General features: G+C 32.9%; 1 protein-coding gene across 1 annotated transcript in view; it reads right to left on the bottom strand.

Moving 5' to 3' along the window:
- Positions 1–719: 719 nt before the first annotated feature.
- The window catches only part of LOC149423964 (arylsulfatase B-like), a 95,957-nt gene continuing 79,720 nt past the window's right edge, over positions 720–16,956 (bottom strand). The window contains exons 8-10 of the mRNA XM_089632207.1: positions 13,158–13,293; positions 10,706–11,086; positions 720–3,478 (exon numbers count right to left, since the gene is read on the bottom strand). Coding sequence (XP_089488333.1) covers positions 3,255–3,478; positions 10,706–11,086; positions 13,158–13,293 — 741 coding nt within the window. The 3' untranslated portion in view covers positions 720–3,254. The remainder of the gene's footprint in view (positions 3,479–10,705; positions 11,087–13,157; positions 13,294–16,956) is intronic.

The following is a 16,956-nucleotide window of genomic DNA, read 5'->3' as shown; positions in this document are numbered from 1 at the left end:
TCTTTGGACAATTTTTATCCGTGTTTAGTCCTCCATTAACGGAGTTTCCTTTTACCATTTAAACTTCATTCAATATCTTTATCAGCCTTTACTTCTCTCGTTAACATACTTCCCAAATACACAAAATCATCCGCCTGCTCCACGTATTCCTCATTCACGACTATATTGCACTATTTTCGCAATCTCTCTTTCAAACACCATGACTTTAGACTTACTTACATTCATCATTAACTCATTCCTCATACATACTTCGTTCATTCTAGACACGAGAGACTGAGAGAGTGGAAGATACTCTCAGTATCGCCCTGGCGCACGACTACCATTCAGAATTGAAAATATGCTTGAAATGGCTTTGGCCGTGTTTGGTGACCAGATATGAATAGCCAATAACCTTCATCTTCTCCATCTCCTTCCCTCCCCGCTACCTTCAGCCTCACCTACCCCAATTGGGGATGTCGTAGCCTCACTGCCTCCAGACGGTTGGAAGCAGTTGATTGAAATCAACACCCCATCATCAGCATACAACAGGCAGCATACTTTCAGATAACATGTGAATATATTGGAAAAGGAGCAATAAAACTTATAACATCTCTTATTAACTTTATTGAACACTTTTAACAAGTTTTCTTTGGCAAGTTTTTAAAGAAAATAATTTCACATTACAATATATTGGTATGAAAGTGAAGAGTTAATGTTACTATTAAAATTAACTAGTATAAATTATATAATTACATGCTCATAATGATAACGATAAAAAATATATTTTTTGATTGTTTGAAGAAATTCAAGACAAAAGGGAATAAACATATTATTACATTAATAAAAAAACCTGTGTTTGAAATGCTGATGACAGTTTCATATTTATATATTCCAATAGTCTCCAAATACAATATTATTTTTGAGTATGAGTTCGGAAATGGAAAAAAAAACAACACAAAAAAATTGTATTTAAATAATATAGTTGAATTGATGAACTATTTGTAGTGAAATGCGGTATTAAACTTCTAATGGATATTCTAGATGATTCAATGTATATTATGACATTGGTACTTATATATTTGACCACCATAATATGGGAGGTTATGGAGTTACGTCTATGCAATTGAATGCGTCTAAGCTATTTGTGGAGATGTTCCAGTCCATGGAGTTATGTCGGGCTATGAGCTTCATATCCTTCCAAACCTCATTCAAACAACTGACCCTTGGAATTTGAAATGTTTGCAACTTGCAAAGGCAGTGGAATAAGTACATACCTGTGTATATACTAACATTATTCCACAAAGACGTAAAATCTGACCTGTATAAAACATTTTATAAAATAATATTCATTTCTGGTCAGGGTACCTACCAATGTTGAAATATTGAAACTAGATAATCTTTTTAAATGCACGCAATTACTGTGATTGAATTTTTGTGTAGATTAGAGATGCAACGAATATTCAGCCACTATTCGGTATCCGGCTTATTGGTGTTCGACTGAATACTGTCTATTACTCGGCCGAATACTTATAGAAAACACTGCAAGGTGACGAATGATAAATGTTTTGATATTGTTTTGCGTTTGCAGACCACCAGTTGTTAGGGTTTGCCTTACGATCGAGACGAGCACTTTCCAAATAAAAAATCTATCTCATTTGTAATTGCATATTTCTCCATACCCTCAGTTAGCATATTGGCAGTAGCGATAATATTCGGCGCTCCGACCAAGAGCGCTGCCGAATATTCGGTATTCGGCCAAATCACTATTCGTTGCATCTCTAGTGTAAGAAATATTTACACGCAAGGAATGAAATATTTATGATTTATTACAAAGTATGTGTTTTTAGCCTAAACAATAATATATTGAGGATGTGGTTGTAGAAGCAATATTTAACCTTACCTTAAAGATTATTAACTGATTTTTGCTTTTGTTGTCCCCATTCTACAGAACATGCTCTCAAACACACGGAAAGTATTTAGTTTCTAAGTATAAAAAAATATGTCGTGCTTTGGGTTATCAATGTTTACCCCAGTGTCACCAATACACCCTCATTACACACAAACTGCATGGCCTCGTTTACGTACAATTTATTTTATGGTTTATATATTATTTAAGATAGGAATGTATATAGAATTTGTCACACCTTTAAGCACGGTTTTCATGATAATGAAGGGGTCATATAAAAGCGCAACGAAAATGGACGAAGAATTTAATACAAACATTAATACTTTTTTAATCCATCCTAGGATCTCTATCAACTAAATAAAGCATGCAGATCCATTCCCTCAATTCCTACTTTTCACGCGCTAAAAGATATCTATCGATGAGCCAATAATATGGTAGGAAGTAGGAAAAATTAGGGGAGTCAGATAACGAATTTTTTTTACCAATTTCGGTTGTGATTCTGTATGTAACTCCGGTATAGTGATCTCGAGAACTTGGATTTGCTTTGAGTTAAAGTTTCATTTTCAAAACTGGATCTGATTGTGGGAATAATTCGAAAAAGCGATAAAGTTGTTTAAAAAATTATTTAATTTAAATTGTTTATTTAATAATCCTGTAAGATTCGATACTGAATCAACGCGCGTGGTTTCATTGAATCTGCTCCAGTGGACATACTTTAGCGGCCTTTTCACTTTGGTACATATTCTTTGAATGGCTAAATGAAATTAATAAAACTTACGACACCTATCCAATTAAATTATCTAAATTGTGCCTGTACTAAAACGGGAATTTAAAATACTTTTCAAATGTATAAATGTACTCGTATATATCCCGAACTAAATAAAAGATAAAATAAAATGAAGATTATAATAACACAAAACGCGTTATTTTCATACTAATCGAATAACAAATAAATATATGCTAAAGTATGTCCACTGGAGTGAATTCCGTGAAACCACGCGGGTTGTCTCAGTAACGAATATTCACTCTATTAATTCATCTAAGCGTCTGTCAAGCATTTGAACAAAAGAAACACGCTTTTCTGATGTAGAATTATTAATTCATAAAATTATTACTGTACTAACATTATCGCTAGTATGATTTGATTAAAAGTTCGCTGAACTTGAATAATGTTCCGAATTACGCAGGAATTTTTCACATTACTTACTTACACATAACGTTCAAAAATACTAGGTTTCGATTAGCGTTAAAAAGGCACAGAATGTCTGTCATATTTGTATGATTTAGCTTTTGACCTAAGGAGCGGAGAAAACCGTGCAGGTAAATCGACTGCCTTTTAATTGCTAGACTAAAGTGGAGTTCTATTCCGCTATGAGTCGCAGGGCCCGTAGCAGTTGTCCAGCCACGGCGTCCAGGTGTAGTTGAAGCGGGCGGGGTCCGCCCTGAGGTCGTGCTCGATGGGCGGCTGCGGCACCAGGTAGGACTTGAAGTAGGCCAGGGTCTGCTTGAGCTGGCGGACTATGTTGGGGTATACCCTGGAGAGGTCGCGCTGCTCACACGGGTCGCTCTCTATGTCGAAAAGACACGATTTTCCTGAAAACATATAAAGTTTGATATATTTCGAAGGCTCTCTGAATAGTGTATAATAAAAAACCTCAACCCAGGCCAGGATACTGAACCGTCACTCCTGGGCACACTGATCCCTAGATTCTTACCCACCCCTTATATCCTTTTCCTTCCAGGAACTTCTTCTACTTCCTTTCCTGAAAAAAGATCCCCACACAGAATACCCAAAGATGACATAGGCTTTGAGGCAAATTATTTTCCTCAGGGCCTCCTATGTGGGGTTAATGTAAAAAAAATATAACTTGTATAAGGTGGAATGGCTTAAAAAGATAACGCCCCTTGTAAACAATTTATTTAAACTCCCCTTTTAAATTGTTGTTCCTCTGTTTTTTATTATGCATCGAAACCCAAAATAATAAACTCGAGGCTATACAAAATAGGGGAATGATGATGAATTTGAAATGCAATATTTTTACAAGAGTTAAAATTATGTTACCAAATTTAAATATGTTGTCAAATAAACAACATATAATACTTTAACATTGACGTACGAGCTTAAAGATAACAAGCTCCGTAATTATCTGCAAAATCATATTATGTATAACGATGTTCACAATTACCCTACGAGAAGTTGCCAGACTTCAGGCTGCCCAAAATTAAACTGACGTGCACCCAAAACAGCTTGTTCAAGGACAAAAACTTTATAATAACCTACGAAAAGCCGTAAAGGAAGCCACAAGTCTTCGCACTTTTCGTAGGGTATGTGCTATATATGTGAGAAGAAGTTTATGCATTATATACGAAGGTATCTACACGGTGTCCGGAAATTTGTAGTACAAGCAGGAAACTGGTGAATCGCATTTGGAGTCAATTTTGTAGTATTTTCTTTTAAAGTTAAACAAATAAAGAATCCCGGATTCAAAGCATTATTTTGAAATCACCCTTCATTTAATCCGGTGTAATGATAAAATATTTCTTCTCTGCAGGGTTAAAAACATCTCTGACATACTCGCAAAATATAACTTTCTCTATTGTGTTAGGTTCTATTAACATTTGAAAGAGAGACGCACGATAGTTTGCAAAAATACGATTTTTGCGGCTTGTCAACGAACTTCTTAGATACAGTAGTGCTCGAACCAATGTGAACAAGGCTATTATTATTTTTTTAAATAATGTAATAAAAACGTTTGTGAAATATGAAATATGTCCAACATTGGCTTTAATAACTTCTTGAACTCATTTGGAAATGGAATAAACAAGTTTTTTCAATTGTTGCTTTACAAATCACCCAGACAATTTCAAGAATTTCAAGGACAAGAATTGCAATCCAAGCAGGTGATATTGCTATAATTGAAAAAATAAATATCCGTCTTTGATTTGTGGTAAGGTGCGTTACCTTGTTGGAAAACTGCCAACCTACGACTAATTACTACTTACAACTACTTCGTAACCTACTACGACTACTTCGTAAGTTCAACAGCTAATCTATCTTCCAAAATATTTTTATATCGTGACACGTGTCACCGCAATCTACATATCTGCCCTGATGATTAACATTACAATGCTGTCCGAAACGTTGGCTAAAGAAAGAGAAAGCGCAACACAGCATATTGCCCCAAAAACTTTTGGACCTGAGAATTCAAAATTACATCAATTTATTTAATGATAATAATTCTAGTCACTTATGCACTGACGGATCAGCTTTCAAAGTTCCCAAACAATATCGGCTTCACATTTATTTTTCAAGTGGTGAAATAGCTTTTCGAAAATTGGTTGGTATCCCTCATTTTCATTGGTGTCCGCAATAACTAACTTATTAACTCTGCAACAATCATACCTACACAAAAACACACGACAAATGTTTTACACCTTTCGCAGAAGAAATTAGAACGTTTACGCACCAAAATTTCGTTTTTTTGTGTAAATGTTGTTGTTTTGCGACAAAACGTTTGCAGGAGGCTAAGATATAGTAGCGAATACATGCTGTTAGCGGTAAACCGTCTTGTATAAATTTAGTTTATTATTTTATTTATTTATTCCTTTAGATTTACACACAGTACAATATGATACAACATGTAATTAAAATATTTTTTTAGTGATTATAGATTATTGTACCTTATCAGTTCGAAATTATTGGTTCCTAACTAGGCAAATTGCCCGTTCCAAGGAACCAAAAAATATGTGAAAGTAAGTGTGTGATTTGTCTATGTCTATAATATATCTCATTAATGTATTAATTTGTGATGTTTAATCGTTTCAATCTTATGATAGAGTCGAACTTGAGCTGTTGTGTATGTTTCGATTGTGTATGAGCAATAATTAGAATAATGGGAGATATATATAGTGTGTGATTAGTCTATGTCTATTTATTATGTGACGTTTTTTAACATTTTTTTTCAGATTCTCCTCTGCCCAGTCCAATCAACCATTTAGTTATTATTGGGCCTATGTATGAAATATTACAAATTTTTATGTTTAATTCAGGGGGAATTTTGTTGTACAGTTTAGGTCCCAAGTATGTGTGTGTCTTTTGATACTTTGCCGTATTGATCGTTGGGATCATAAGGTCATTTCTGGTGTGGCTTCTTGTGATGTGTTTATGGTCAATTTAATTAATATTGTCTAGATTTTTATGTACATGGATAATAACCTTTTTTATATAGTTTTGACGAACATCACGTACATTATATTATTTAAAGAGCTCATCGCTAGAGAACCTATATGGTTTGCGCATTATGACTTTCATTATTGATTTCTGGGCCTTCATAAGCGGATCTAGAATTGATCTTCTTATGTTAGTTGACTTTTTTACGATCTGACAGATTCTGACTATCAAAATTAACGGCAACACGTTGACAGGAAGTCATCTTAAAGAGAGTAAAATTTCAGGTGTATTGGTCTCAGTGAGCGCTTCCATAAGTTAAACTGCCGAAAAACTATTAATTTCCATAAGTTGTACTCATATTTAAACGAACTCATGAGTAATTTATCAAAAACATAAGCCGTACATTTAATCTCGGATTGTAAAGACCGCCAAAGTGTGCGTGATAAGTTATAGGACAAAATTAAGTTGTACTGTATTGGAATTAGAAAGTTGGTTATTAATTTTATTGGTGTATGGTGTAGATTCTCCAGTTTCTCGCTTGTACTACGAGTTTCCGGACACCGTGTATTTTATTTTGTTAAACATTGAAAGTGTAATTCTTATTGTATTTTTATATTTTTTACTTCTATTATTTTATATGTTTTCCTACTGGATGTGTGTAAAAAGTTGCATACATCTAAATAAATATTCAAAAAACAAACAACCAAATAAATATATAGGAGGACATTACAAAGAATAATAAGACACGTATCTGCCTAACTTTAAGTGAATCCTGAGGTAATTTGGGGTAAAAAAGTCGATGATATTTTGATCTCATTGATAATGCCAATTATTTATTTGTAGCTATATACAAATGTTTTTATTGTAGAGAGATGTATAACAAAAAATGTTAGAGATATTTGAAATGTAAAAATAGATAGCTATAATCATATAACTTAGAGAATGGCGAAGTAATATTGAAGATATTTTCTTTGATAGTCGAGTTATTAGAATTAGGAAAATTGGATTTACACTCAGCCAAAGAGGCCACTCATGTTTTCTTTATGAGAAAATTTCATCAGAATAATGTTACGAGAACATTATACCAAATAATAAGGAACTCTAGTCTATTTTTAAAAATCAATAATGACTTTTCTAACTTAAATACCAGCATATTAAATTTTATTTTCATAGTAAGTTTTAATAGTTTTATAGTTTATAATAATTTCAAGGCTTTAATTTTATATTGCCCGTAAAAACGCTTGTTACGTAACAAGGAGACTTACTTTTACATCAACTAGATCAACTTGGTACTAAACTGAGACGGTCTCACAATAGTCGTTTTATTTGCTTTGTATTTGCATCCAAAAGTTTACCATACAAAGCTTGTAAATAATAATAATATATTCCAAAAAATCACCCATCATAAAATTTTACACGTTTGCGAAGTTTTTTTATTATTTTTTTTTTTATATAAAACGATGAAAGTGAAATGACAATAACCTTTATTTTAGGTCTGTGTAGTTAAGAACTTTTTTTTAGTTTTACATAAAGCGGTATTCCTACATTGCAAACACGAAAAAAACGGTAAGCGAGAAAAAATTAATTCAAAAATGCCTCTATTTCTGATATCAGAATTTATGTATTTTTTTTCCATTTGTAAAATTAAAATCTGAAAGAGTCTATCATCTGCTTTCAACAACAGTAATTCATTTTGTTACACATTTAAAAAAAGCAGTAAATATATTAGTTACTCAAATTTTGATAACAAAACATATAGTTTTTTATAAATCACGAAATATTATTTTAGAGCAATCTGCTCATCGAGGCCCGTTGATTATTAAGGCTAAATTGATGTTCACTGTTTCAATACACAAGTACAGAATGCAATATTTTGCATTAATGCAATATTTCGTTTGCCATTATAATAACGTAAATACAATTTAACAGACAATCAAATCGTTATCCAACTAAATAATAATTAAACAACCTCTGTAGCAAAATAGTAATCTCCCAGAATTTCGACCATAAAAATACTTTAAGTACTTGTAATAAAATATGAAAAAAATAATAGTACTAACCTAACTCGACTCTTATTATTTTTAATTTGATCGCGTCAACAACTGGAATATGAGTTGGGTGATTGGCGTTCGAGTTAGAAATTTTTCGCCCTCATTTAAAAAAATCACACCTTTGAATTTTAATATGGAGATATATAAACTGATTATCATGCTATATAGCCAATCGATTCATCTTTATTTTACCGTTATTTTCATATTTTTAGGATTTAGAAAAGAAAATAAAACATCTTAAATTCTGCGAATCAAAAATGACATATTATGGCGTGCGATCACTCAAAACGTTTTGCAAACTCGGCATAATATGCCGAAAATCACACGAGTGGGTAAGACAAAGCCACTGTATTTTTTAAAAGTAAACAATTGCAAAGATCAAACAGATCGACATCCTTTGATTTAAAAAAATGTCCGTTCGTTTGTTATTGTTTTTTTTTTAAATTTAATGTATATATTCTAATTTCAATATTTGAAGATGTAATATGTAATATGTTTAAACTATAAAAGACTTAGAATATTTTTTATTCCTCTTAAAGAAGAGAATCTGTGCTGAAGGGAACTAGGCTTTGATTAGAGAGTTTTCAGGGACATCTACGGTTCAACTTCGTGTGTTGGTCGGGTTTTTTCAGTAACTTCTTTAAGATAAGTATGATATGATAGTTCCTCTTTTGGCCGCCTGTTATATTAAGCATGTCATGTTGTGATTAAGTTTTTCACAAATTTAAACACGAGACACCTTTTTGGTTTTTATATTCACAGTAGAATAATGTATTTTCTAAGCGTTTATAGTCTATATCATGATTATAAAAAAGTATTAGTAATGACATGATATCCGGTGATCGGAATTACACGAAAAAACTACCTTATTGCTGTCATGATTGTCATTCATGGTCACCGGTTATTCTATAAATGACCACCAATTAAACTATTAAAACAGCATTATTTGTGGTTTTCAACCGACAGGAATTACGTAATTTGCAATCGGAAACATCATCGATTTCGAACAAATGCAAATTCGTCATCAAAGTAATAATTGGTTTTATTGAAAGTACCTACGCTAATTATTATGAAGTGGAAAATAAGCCATCCGCAAAAAGTACGCTTTGTAGCCCATAAAAAAAATGTTTCGACTCTTTTAATGAAAATGATTTTTTAATGTATTCTAATATCCTTCACAAATTTTGCTTCTGAAATCTAACTTTGAACCAAAAACCTAATTTTTTTCTAACTTTAAACGTGAAAAATAATATTAACGTCCTTGCTGAAGAGGTTTCGAAATAATAAATATTACATTATAGTAATAAAATACAATACTTTTGGTTTTTGGTTTTGATATGTTGGATATTCTTAAGCTTAAGTTTTTTTTCATGTAATTCAATAACACAAATATTATATTTACAAAAAAACAGTTCATTTATGAACAAGTTTGTTGGATATTCTTTGTAATTTGTAAGTAAGTGAGAGTAGCGTTGAAACAAAAGATCCGTGTTCACACGGACAAAAATTGCTAATTTACTAAGAATCTCTTAAATTATTATTAAATTATTTCTAATTCCGATTAAAAACTGGATTGCAGACTTTACGAGTAAATTAACAGGATTCCTGAAAAACTTTTAGAAAATTACGAATATTTTCCCATGATGTCGGAACACGTATTCATGAAAATCCAAATATCTTTGAATTCCGTCATGATATGTCAAGGCGATTTGCCTTGATAATAAACTAACTACGCACATTGATTTTTCTGAAGAGCATGCAAAAAATACTACTTCTTTCAGACGCCGATGTCTTCCATTTTTAAATCCTTTCCAAAATGAAATCACTCGGTTAATAATTCACGAATTCCTTCCTCTAGCAAGCCAGGCCTTCATTGCGGTTTTGTGTTTGCCATTTCAGTTTCGAAAAACTGTCATGTACCATTTTGAGGGCTTTTCAACATTTAAACGATCAACAACAATAGTTGTTAGTAATTAATTAACAAGTACATTGCTCAGTAATTTGAGGGCATGAAACACTGACCTTAACTGCAAGGCATAATGGATTTCACAAGAAAAATCATTAATTTTTATTTTTCGGAATAACTTTATTGAGTAAAACCTCAAATTGTAATATTTAAATATTGAAGACAATATTAGTGATTTCTAAACGAAACATCCAGATGTGACCGTTTCCTTTTCTGATTTTTCTGTTTCAGATTTTCGTTTAGAAATCACTAATATTGTCTTCAATATTTAAAAATCATTAAACCGACGAAGTCCGTAAGATTAATCAGTAAAATACATTAACCTGGAAAAACATATTCTTCAACATTTAAGTTTGTTTTACTGAAAAATGGACGCGGTGAAAGTTTGTAAATACATGAAAAATATGTTTCCTAATTGATCAAGGGATTATATTTTTAGGGATAATATCAAATCAAAGCTACTGGCATAACTTGTGTCTTTCCTCCTCCATTTAATCCAGAACTCTTCAAGGCATTAACAACCTTTAAGCATTAAGCCCCTTACCTGAACCTTCCTCATAACAGGTGGTGATATAGTTTATGAGGTGTTACTTAAAAAAGTATTAAACTTATAAACAATCTCAATTAAGTACCTGGTTTCGGGTCGCAAGTTGACGAATTGCTCCATGGACAATTAATCGTTGCTTGATCCCTCAGTATTGACATCTCAGACGGAGTACTGGTTCTTATGAGCGAATTCAACGCCTTGGTAGTATCACTGTCCACAACCCCGCTGTAGTCGTAGGGGACATATTGCACATTCCAGGTGCCATCTTCCCCGTAATAGGCGTCAAAGGCACCATTTTTGTACTCGCCCAGGACCAGTTTCCAGGCACCTCTCCTGAAGGATGCCACTCGCTCTACCTCATCTATGTTGTGGAGAATTTCAACTCTCGCTGATCTACGGTTGTCGAGGAGGCTGTTCCATTGGTCCATGCCGTCTGTTGTGTAAGGCAAGGTCGATGGGAATCCTCCTAAAAATACACATAATCATCGATATATAAGAAGTATAATAACAATACACTAGCCCTCTCATAACTAACTTCAATATAAAAATGATACTACCTAAGAGTAATTTCATTTTGTGGCAAAAGTGTTATAGTAATTTGTTGTGTGACGTATTTGTTTTGCTAGAAAGAAATAGAAGATGTTTATCAATTGTTACCTTAATCGATACTCTGCCTCGAATGTATATTTAAATAGCTGATTAAATTTTTATGATAAAGTCCGCGAGAACCTCTACTAAAAATATTGCCAACTGCTTCAAATTCAAGTTTGAAAAATGATCTTCACAAAGCTAGTATAAGCAGTCTGTATATAGCTAGTATAAGCAGTAGACTGATGTAAGCAGTCAGTCCGTATCCTCGCTATGTGCCACATTCCTCACTCAAATTTAAGCGGGCTAAATCGGCCGCTTAAGTAGCAGTACGTGATTTACGTGATTGATTACGAACTTCTATCTCACCAAAACACGCATTTAAAGTTAAATATAAAGAGTTTATCAGTATTCTATTTATACTATTATATTCATCGAGCAATGAGTGATGTTGATGTTATTATTTGATAATAAAGCTAAAGTAGACAAATAATCTGGTAAGGTATTTTAAGAGTTTGACAGTTTGTTTGTTTTAAGCTGTTTGTTCTTCGTATTTTCATGAATAGTGCGGTGACTCCTGTAAAAAAATACTATTTAAAATTCAATCAGCACTATGCTGATTGAAGTGGGGAACTTTATAAAAAAATCAACTCGCAAATTAATCCAGACTAAAATATTCAAAATTTTGAAAGCCTTGGATCTTCCGATGACAGTAGTGAGCACAGATGTTCTTCTCTTAAAATCAAAGACAACACATGTAATATAAATGATATCTAGGCTTCCGCCCTACATACACGCATTACGTTCCAAGCCGCGCTAAGCTCGACATTCCAACCAAGCCTAGCTTTAAATCAACCGATATACTGGGCCTAAGCGTTGAGACGAACTTGCTAGAGACAAATTTGCTCCGTGAACACAAACCAAAGGCATAAATCAACGCTTCTTTAGATCTTTCAACTGCAAGTTAATGCACATTATTTTTTATAAATATATTCTTTAACCAATATTTTTGGTTCCGGTGTTAATTTTAAGGTTCACATGCCTTTGATTGATGCACATAATGGTTTAATAATATTTAAAAAAAAAAAAAATCTGGTGAACTTTCTGAAACATGAAAAAAAACTGTTCACATCAGTTAGATAGTGAGTGTCACCACGAATATTGATTTCATAGCATTATTTTGTTGGAGTATGTATTCGCTCTGAACCGTCTACAAATTTTACCCAATGATTAAATATACGCGGTATCCGGAAACTGGTCGATTTTGTAGAATAACTTTTTTTGATTTGAACGTTCGCTTTCGAGTTAATCGAGTCTGTTGTTGGAAAAAAATCGATGACTAGAGGGTTAATATCAGCTGTTTAAACCTCCCGCATAAAGAATTTCCACGGATTTTTTACGTGTTTTAACACTTTAAGTTTGTAAGTTCCTAGAAAATGTTATTTTCAAAGATAATATCTATATATTTGTAGAGCCGAAATGGTAATTTTATGAAATTCTTTCCACAGAAAAAAATCGCTAATTATGCTCCGAAAATTATTAAAAACCATTTTATTCTGTTATGTAATGCGTTATTTGTATGAAAAAAAGCAGTATATCTTAAAACGCAACTTAGGCATTTGTCGAGTTATTTTTACATTATTTTAAACAAGTAGTGTTTTATTAAATATTTTCACAATTTTTGCTTTCTTATTATATGTTTTTTTTCTTAATATTAGCGCGCTCCCTCTAACATTCGTATTTATATATCTCCCTTTTAAACCCATCTTTTTTTTCTTTTTGAATACTGACTACGTAGCCAATGTATTTAAAGGTTATCTAGCTTTCTTAGATTCAGCAAATTCCCGCTTGTAGGTACGAGTACTTGTTGTTAGGTTAGGTTATGTAAGTGTTCACATGATGTATCTTTTTAGGTAACACTTGTGATATATGTGATTGTGTGTTGTTACCTGCAGCAGACATGAGTGTGGGAAGCCAGTCCGTGATGTGGATAAGTTCGTTGGAGACCCTGGGGGTATCTCGGAGCGTCCTGCTCCACATGCAGGCGGGCACCCTGACGGCCCCCTCCCACAGAGTCGTCTTTATCTAGAACACCATAATTCACCCCGATAAGCCAACATAATCCATAACATTTTTTTTTTCAAAGGTATTGTACGGGACGTGTTTGCCTGCACAAGAAAAAACTGTAAAATATAAGCACCGGCACACAATTACCTTTGTCCTTGCAACGATTCAAATAAAGCACTTTATGTTTTCCATTCGTCTGTACATCGTAATATATTGTCATTAAACTCCATAATCCTTCAAACCGATTAACTTGTTACGAAAGGCACACTGAATATTATCATTAATGGTTAAGCATTTTTATTGGAAATTGGACCCACTTCAGCAATCTCCAGTTTGGACTGAATTTGACACAAATCGTAAGTTCCCACCATTAGACACATTATGGGGTATTCAATTGGTTTATGACTCGTGACAGTGGCATGCTTTCTTCACTGATTACGTTTAACCATTATTAACATTTCCGTTGAACAAATATATACAACTATGTAACAAATTAATCAGATGCATAATAATGCGTTCTTTTGAGCGATGATTACTGCCATTTCAAATGGATTGAATCTATTATGGGTAGGGTTATCACAAATTCAGAGAAAGAGAATAGGATTTTGCATTTCGGAGGAAGGGACATAACACATACATTTGCATTTGGAAAATGTACCTTTTTTATCGATTTTAATTAAAATAATAAATATTCTTGCATGAAGCCTACATATAATAACAATCATGAGCTGACTAGGCACCTACCCACGCCAGTGGCGTGCAGTCCATAAAGGCTGATAAAGGCTGTGCCTACCTACCATAAGAAAATCAAACCATACTTTTTTTCTCTCCCAAAAATTGTGTTTTTTTATTTTTTTTATTTTAATTTTTACGACATATTATGTCTATTTACAGTACAATCTCCTCATTCTTTCACTCATCGGGGAAGCTAATTATACAAAAAGTGTTAAGGGTCTTTAAAGAGAAATTAAATAATCTACTATTTCAGAAATTTTGAACAGTACCATTCCTCGTGCCATGTTATGTTGTGCTAGAACATCTATTCTGCCGTGTGGTATTTTGAGCAAGTAATGGCGACGACAAGGTTGAACGTAGGCCTTAATCTATTTGCTGTCTTAAGTAAGTCTGCGAGTATATGGTGAATGAACCTCGGATAAGTTTGATTCGTCCGCATATAGAATTGAGGATTTTTATGGATAAGTTCCAGCATATATATATATATATATATGGAACTTATATACAACACTAGCATACTCCAGCTTACTTCTTACAACGCCATGGAGCATGGTTATCATAGCAATTATTTATTTCACATCGGTTCTACATTCTACATAAGTTTGAATACCCGACCTTAAAAAACTAAGCACAGCTTACATTTTTCATAGTTCAATGTAAGCCACTGTCATTTTTCATTACAAAGCTGATTTGACAGTCTTTATTTTTCGATGTTAGATAGGTGGCAGTTAAATTTGGAGCAAGTCACTTAAAAATTTAACTGATGTTGCAAAACTGTCCTATCCCGTTTCCCTAACTACCATTATTATACCTTTCACTCGTCAACTGAAATGTCACCACGGAAAGGATGATTTCCACGAGTGCAACGTCCTCGAATATTCGCAAATCGCAGTGGTTTGCCTATAAAAAAACATCGTAAAAAGCACAGAATAAAATATGGGACAGGAGCACGAAATGAGGTGACGATTCCGTTAATACGGGCAATATTGACAACCCTAAAAACATTCTTAATTTTATGTCAGTTTTTTCAATAGTGTTTATTTTAAATATTCAGTTGATTTATGCAACTGAAAGAATGAAATGATTGACAAGGTGCTGAAACGGATGCTTGTTAATAATAATAATGTTTCCACATTATACCGATCATTTTTCTTCTTTAGATATAAAAATATGGAAAAACCCGTGTCAGAAAAAGCGTGCTTGTTGCCCTGGGCATAATATTATTATTTCAACACGCCTTAATTAAGAATACACGATATCGTACAATTTTCGCATAATCTTTGAACATTCAATTATAATAATTTATCTTGCTTTGCGATTATTAATTACACAAGTAAAGTAGTAAACTCTTGTGACAACAGCAATAAATTGTTTATTTTAAGTAATTAACGTAGTTCACAAGTTTCAAGAACAATTATTTACATTGTTTCACAAGTTATATTTTTGATTCATTAGACGTGTACCTGCTTATTACGGAGTGTACACAATTAATTTAACCAAATTAGTAACAAATAAAGAACGTAAGAAGTGATTCGAAACTATACATTATTGTGGAGGTTAAAGTCATTGAGAACCATGGGATCTGGGATCCATCAAGCAGTTTCAATCAAGCAATCAAATATTGTTAAACTTATAACCAATTGAAAAATCATCAAAATCAATTGATTCATTTCAATGTAGGCCATGGAAATTCTGTAAGCAATACAAATTCCCTCGAAACTGAATATTTTTTATTAGTTAGGTGGATACTAAATAAATCGGTCAATCAAATTGCATCAATGAGATTTTTACTTTGTTCCATTATGTTTTTTATGTTAAAATTGCAAAAGATTTCAAATTGCCGTAGCCGTTGGAATGATGGCATCCCCAATTAAAATTTGTTGCAAGGTTCAATTGAGTGGGGAGGGGAAGGAGATGGTGAAGATGCAGAGGAAGATTGGGAGGTACCATGCTAATCAGTCCGATCTGGTCACCGAACACGGCTAAAACCATGTCTTTCATCAGGGCGATACTGCCAGTATTAACAGCTCCGTCACGAACTCTTGGAATAATTCTACGCAAGGATGGACAAAGAATACGTAATGAGATTTGAAATTTCTGATGTAAGCAAAAGTTTTTAGTGTATCGATATAAATAATAATTATTAAACATGGTACTTCCGGATGCCGGTGCATAGGTGCATGGGTGCATGGGTCCATGCGTGATGTGTGAAAAATTCCTTCGTAAAGTTTAATGAACTTTAAATGTAAAAAATTGTAACTGTATAAGTCAGACGAGAGATAAATTAGGTACAAAAATATTTTATTAATTAATAATTCTTTATTTGAAATACGTATTTCTTCTGTTTAAATTTCGAAATTCGTATTTCGAAAGATAAATTTACTATTTTGCACGGCAATGATCTCGAGGTAAATACTTTTTTTATGAATACTTAAGCTTCACAAATCCTTCAATTTTAATATCATTTTCAATAATAACCGAGCTAAACCACTTAATTACGATTTTTAACATTAGATATTATTTAAATAAAAATGTGCTAAAGTAAAAGATGATTCTTAACCATATATAAGAAATATAAGGAAAGACGCGACTTGGAGAATGATAACTTCTTCTTGGTCTACTTAAGATTACGTAACGACTCCACTTTTCATTGAAGGTCTTTGTCATAATTAAACCTTTGTTTAAAACTTGTGTAATCCATCAAAATCTTACAACCAAATATCTACTGAGAGTTTGACTGTTGTTGAGTAAATCCTTCGAAAGGGATTATTCATTGTTATTTTTATTGTATTTGTTCATAATCCTTCAAGAAAGTTTGAATGCATCGATTCAAAGTTAAAATGTTGAAGGAAAGGCGTGCAAAAGGCGTGCAAGTGTAAATTGTAATGTAAAACTATGTGAACACTCTATGTACCTTCTAAAGACACGCAATGTTAAAAGTATGAA

This window comes from Hesperophylax consimilis, chromosome 5 (genome assembly GCF_061612785.1).
Source record: "Hesperophylax consimilis isolate HC1 chromosome 5, BYU_Hcon_1.0, whole genome shotgun sequence".
In the NCBI taxonomy this organism is placed as follows: domain Eukaryota; kingdom Metazoa; phylum Arthropoda; class Insecta; order Trichoptera; family Limnephilidae; genus Hesperophylax; species Hesperophylax consimilis.
The sequence above is the reverse complement of the archived record's forward strand: the minus strand, read 5'-3'. Positions and strand labels throughout refer to the sequence as shown.